At 54.5% G+C, this 5,665-nt stretch overlaps 1 protein-coding gene across 1 annotated transcript in view; it reads left to right on the plus strand.

The window, feature by feature from the left end:
- The first annotated feature begins 1,442 nt into the window (after positions 1–1,442).
- LOC103260713 (protein FAM189A1-like) overlaps positions 1,443–5,665 on the plus strand; it is a 24,113-nt gene continuing 19,890 nt past the window's right edge. The window contains exons 1-4 of the mRNA XM_021712483.1: positions 1,443–1,669; positions 3,626–3,698; positions 4,457–4,617; positions 5,163–5,298. Of these exons, the coding sequence (XP_021568158.1) occupies positions 1,443–1,669; positions 3,626–3,698; positions 4,457–4,617; positions 5,163–5,298 (597 nt within the window). The remainder of the gene's footprint in view (positions 1,670–3,625; positions 3,699–4,456; positions 4,618–5,162; positions 5,299–5,665) is intronic.

Consider the following 5,665-nt stretch of genomic DNA (forward strand, 5'->3'; position numbering starts at 1 on the left):
GAATGCTGGGAGATGGTGCTGTGTTCCCTAGGGAAGCAGGGAGGCCAGGCGCTGGTCAGGAGTGAACCTGGGTATACGTGAGGTAAGCAGACCTGGGCCGGAGCCCAGGGGTGGGCAGAGCCTGCTCGGACTCCCAGGTGCTCCTGGAAATCCCTGCCCCTTGCCGGCCTCCCCTGCCCTCCACAGCCCTCTCTGTGGCAGGTGAGGGAGGCGTGGAGGCCCCTGTTTACAAGAGCCTTAACCACACAACACTGCCCTCTGGGTCTGTGATGCAGAAATGGTCCTTCTCAGGGAAGGGACTGAGACTCACAGGGTCAGCGATGTGCTCAAGTCCCGTGGGCCCTCAGCGGTGTTAAAGGAAAAACCTAAGACAAATTAACTTTAACAGAGCTTAATGGAGCAAAGAATGATTCCCAAATCAGGCAGCTTCTCGAACCAGAGCAGGCTCAAAGGACTCCAGCGCAGCCATGTGGTGCAAGAAGGCCTACAGGCAGAAAACGGAAGATGAGGGGCAGAAACAACTGAATTGCCATGCTTGGTGACTCAGCCTCTCATCCCCGCACTTTGGGAGGCCGAGGCGAGTGGATTGCCTGAGCCCGCAAGTTCGAGACCCACCCAGGCAACTTGGTGAGCCCTCCTCTCTACAATAAATAAAAAATTAGCCAGACGAGGTAGCATGTGCCTATAGTTCCAGCTCTTTGGAAGGAGGCGGAAGGATCGCTGGAGCCCAGCAGGTCGAGGCTGTGGTGGCCGGGAGCATGCCACTGCATTCCAGTCTGGACAACAGAGTGAGACTCCAACTCAAAAAAAAAAAAAAAAAAAAGAAAAGAAAAGAAGCAGCTGAATTGGTTAGAGCTGGCAATGGCTTTAACTTGAATGCAGTATGAATAGCTTGCTACCATTGATTGGCCAAAACTCAGCGGTTGGCACAAGAGCAGTTGATAGTCTGTTGATACATTTAGTTAGGTTACAGTTTACCATGTGCAAGGTTACAGAGAAACCTTTAGATCAGACCCAAAATATGCAGGGAGGCAGCTTCAGGCTAAACCTAACTTAGCAGTGATCAGTCAGGGTCGGGAACCAGACTCTGACTTTGGTCCCAATCCTTCACACTCTCCCTCAGATCTTAGACTCTGGGCTGTGCAGATAGACCAATATTTTGGGGGCCCTGTGTTTAGTGGGCCTGGGGAAGCTGCCCAGGCCAGTTAGTCCCTGTTCTCATCTCCCCACATTTCCAGATGCACCTTGAAGGACAGCACATGCCTACGTCAGAATCTCTCTCCCCAAAGCAAATGGTGAGCAGGGGCTTTCCCACAGCAAGGTCTTAGTGCCCTGATAACACGGGACTTGATACAGGGACAGCCCTGGGCACTCACAATGCTCACATCAGGTGTGTGGGCACCTCAGCTGGGCACCAGGCACAGGTGTGCCTTTGTCAACACATGGATCAGAGAGGGCAGTTACAGACAGCTGGGGCCAGCAAAGCCACTGGGGAAAAAAAAGAAGCACCCAGGGAAAAAGAGCCTTCTCCAGAGGCAGAGTCGAGCTTTCTACCCAGCCACAACTGTGTGCGTGTGGCTGTGGAGCCTGAAGCCCTGGAGGGTGTTGGTAAGGCCGTGGGCTGCCCACTGGCTTTCCAGATCATGGGGCCTGACCCGGAGGCTTCTAAGTGAGAGAGAGGCAGGGAACTGGAAAAGGGGGAACAAAAGACATTTGGTACGTGAGGTTACTTTGGAGCAGGTTGTTCAGAGTGGGGAGTTTGGGGGCACTGGTTGGTCAGGAAGCTGGAAGCTAGACAGGACTTGGGGAGCAAGGTCTCCCTCACAAAGTGTTTTCAGCAGCAGGGACCTCATCAGATTGCTTTAAAAATAGCTCTGCTGGTGGGATGGAGACCGCCTTCCAGAGGCGGGAAATTGAGGCAGAAAGATACACGTGTTAGATAGTCCTGTGAGGAGGAGATGGGCAGGGGCCCAGTGGAGGCCCAGGAGGAGGCACCTGCCCCTCTCCTGGTAGGTGTTTACTGAGCACCTGCTGGGCCCCAGGTGCGAGTCCGCGGGGACAGGGAGAGAAATTGCCCTTGGGATTTCAACACAGTTATGGGAGCTGGTTGCCAGGGATGGGAGGCTGAAGGCACCAAGGGGAGTGTGGAGGTCAGAGAGAGGAATAACTGCGGAAGGGCAGCCGACCCTAGAGCCGGGGGCACCGAGGGGTGGGAGTGGGCAAGGGCCAAGGCAACCCCGGCAGCCTGCCTGCCAGGCTTCCTTAGCGCCCCCTGCAGGCAGAACCTGGCAGTCAGCCCACCAGCGGGGAGAGGGAGTCTGCAGACTTCAGCCCCACACCCAGGGCGAGGACAGACCCAGTGACCTGTGACCCAGACCCCGCCCTCAAAGGACGGGCGCTGAAGGTGGGGAAGAGAAGGAAGAGTCCAACGTGACCTGCAGGCTTCTCGCGGGGAGGCTGAGGAGCCCAGGAAGGGCCGCCTCCAAGCGAGCCGAGGCTGGGGCGCCTCCACAGCAGTGGCGCCTACACCCCAGGGAGGGTGGGCTGGGCTCCGTGGACGCAGAACCTGCCCTGTAACCTTTCCGGAGGCCCTGGAGTGTGGCCGCATCTACCCGTGGAAACCTGCTAATAGACTGTCCGCAGCTCCCGCCTCTCCTGAAAAAGCTTGTTCTTTCTCCCTCCTGATGGAATTGCGCCTCTACTAGGAGTGCTTTGGCTTTCGCCTTTCATTAGTTTTGCTTGAGTATCTTATTGATTATTTTCTAATTTCTGGTAGAGACCGACTCAGAGTAGTTCCCTATTAGACCTCAAAGACATGTGCCCTCCGCCTCCTCCCACTCTGTGCACTGTGTCAAGATGAGCAGCTGCCGAGGCAGAGGACCACAGGCACACATGACACCTGCCCTCGCCACTGACTCACCCCCACTTTGGGCAATTAAACAAGCACGGCTGAGTCAGACCGGCTGGGAAGGCCAGGGTGTGCTCTGTGTGTTAGGGAGACCCACAGGAGCCATTTTTCGGTCTGAGGTGTCACATGTTTAGACACGGCCATTGTTCTTTCTCGGTCAGCCCAGTGCATGCTAATTTCACGGCCTTTGACAGTATTCAGAACCATGACCTCACCCCAACTAGTGTAATCATGTCCTCGTGCCCTGGCTTCTGTCAACTCCAGCCTACTCCTGCTGCCAGAAAGCCCTTCCTATCACGCAGCGCCAGTCACCCTGTGCCCCAGCGCCGCACCCTCACTGGCTCCCCAGTACCCCAGAATTAAGAACTGACTTCCAGAGCCGTATCCATTTGCTTTTCTTAAACACATTGTTCCCTGGTTCACCTGTTCTTCTAGAACCTGAGAGCCTCCCTGCCAGCCCACCTGTTGAAATCCTACCCATTTTTCGAGACCCCTTCAGATGTCATCTTCTTCATGAATCCTTTGGGGACCCCAGTTTCTACTCAGTGCTTGGAGGTGTCCCTGTTTTCTGACGGCCCTGTCTTTGGCCATGTGCAGGTGACTCTGGGTCCTCGTCTTGTCCCCTCCAATCCCGATCCTTTCCTTACTTCACCTACCATGTTGTGGGAGGTCCCAGAGCACAGAGCCCTCATAGCGCAGGGTCTTTTGTCCTTGTAGATGCTCACAGGAAGGGGTTGATGGGAACTGGCCTTTCCATGCCACAGGTACCCTCTGGGCAGCAGTGATGGCTGTGAGGGTGGAGAGAGAAGCCAGTGTTGGTCAGGACTTCAGAAACGGAAAACTAGGCAGAGACAGGTTCATGTTGCTAAAGGGATTTTACCTCACTTTGCTCAAGCAGCAACTCGGTGTTTACGTTGCCCCATAGAAGTTGCCGGAGCCCCTGAAGGAGTCTCTTTGTCCTCAGAGCAGTATTTTACAAAACCCCCTAGAACCGCAGAATATTAATAGATACTGTGTATCCCATGGGACCATGGTGAATTATTTGGAAATGTTGGTTAGGGGGTTAAACCATTAAATGAGTGTTTCAGCACAGGCCTTCTCAGAGCCTTTAATGCACTACTGCACACTCCAGGAAGAGAATATGTGATATTTCCCAAATTTATTTCACCACAGGAATTTGGGGAGTGGGTGGGGACACCTCCAGGGTCTAGTGTTGTCTCCTGAACACTTGAGGAACACACACGCCATGCACCCTTTTAACTGCAGCCTTTGAATAGGGTCCTCGGAGGAGCCAGGTTTAGTTGGAGGAATAGCATGAAAGACTTTTTCTTTGGTGTGCTGGATAATAGCGTGGGCAGCAATGCGTGAGGTGACTCGAGGCACACGTTCCTCCCGGAGCCTTCGCTTCAAGCGTGTGTTAGGCAGGCATGGCTTGACAGTTTGAATTACAGACATTCCACACTGATCATTAACGCTTCTGTGTAATTAGCTTAATTAGACACAAGCCGCACAAGATGGCCCAAGTAACTCCGATCGTCTATTTTCCAGTTCCTCCCGCAGAGGTCGCATCCTGCCAACCCTGCCTGCGTGACACCCCACGGCACCGTTCTCCACCAGACCCTGGATTTCGACGAGTTCATCCCCCCACTCCCTCCTCCACCCTACTACCCTCCAGAGTACACCTGTACGCCCTCCTCTGAGGCCCAGAGGTTGGTTGGCCCACAGAGGCGCCCACCTGAAGCCACCAGGATAAGCAGCAGTCTTTGGGAGGCAGGAGGCAGAATGGTCCAGCTCACTTTTAGGGTAGAAGTCGAGCAGAGCCAAGAACAGGTGTCCGCAGTTGAGAACGGGGGCGGGGCGGAGACCACAGATGTGCATTTAGTAGTGTCTTTGCAGCGGAACCAAAATAAACCAGAAGCAGACAGGAGCAGCCCCAGAAGGTTCTCATGATGTGCAGAGCTGCTATGGAATTACATCATTCATTTAACAAACATGTGGCGGTTAGTGAAAGAAAGATTAACCCACTGTTTGATTAATTTCAGTGGGCAGGGCCATGCAGTTTATGGACAATGTTGATGTCTTTCCCGAAAACGAGAGTGCAGACTGCCTTGTGAATTGGGCTTTTATTTCACACCCATGGCAAGCAGTGGGTGAGGGGAACCCCTGACTGCCCATGTTCTGACGGCTTTGAGAGAGGTGTCAGCAGTCCTGGCTCTTTCCCGGGGATGACAGTGCAATGCTTCTGCCTTTTCAGGGGCCTCCACCTGGACTTCGTGCCGTCTCCATTCAGCACCTTGTACGATGTGGCCATCAACAGCCCCGGCCTGCTCTACCCTGCCGAGCTACCCCCGCCCTACGAGGTGGTGGTGGGCCAACCCCCTGTCAGCCAGGTGAGGCCCGGGGCCCCAGACCAGGCCAGTCCCAGGCAAGTGCTGGGGGAACCATCTGCCTGCCCTCAGAAAGCATCATGCCAAGGTGTGAGTTGGCCATGCAATGCTCCCCATGGCCACCTTGTGAGGTCTGCTGCATGCGGTTGCATCTCTTCAAGCTGTTCAGCAAGCCTGCGGGGTGTGCTGTAGATGAGGCAGCAGGTTCAGAGGGTGGAGCCTGCAGAGAGTCCAACTCAGGCCCGAGGGACCCAGTATTTGTGAGTTTTTCCGGGGCTGCCTGGCTCAGTGACTGTGGCTGTGAGTCACAACTCAGATGTGTCTTTTTTTGTTTTGTTTTGAGTTGGAGTCTCACTCTGTCACTCAGACT

Source organism: Carlito syrichta, unplaced genomic scaffold (genome assembly GCF_000164805.1).
Source record: "Carlito syrichta isolate Samal-C Ts95f unplaced genomic scaffold, Tarsius_syrichta-2.0.1 Scaffold303311, whole genome shotgun sequence".
Classification (NCBI taxonomy): Eukaryota; Metazoa; Chordata; class Mammalia; order Primates; family Tarsiidae; genus Carlito; species Carlito syrichta.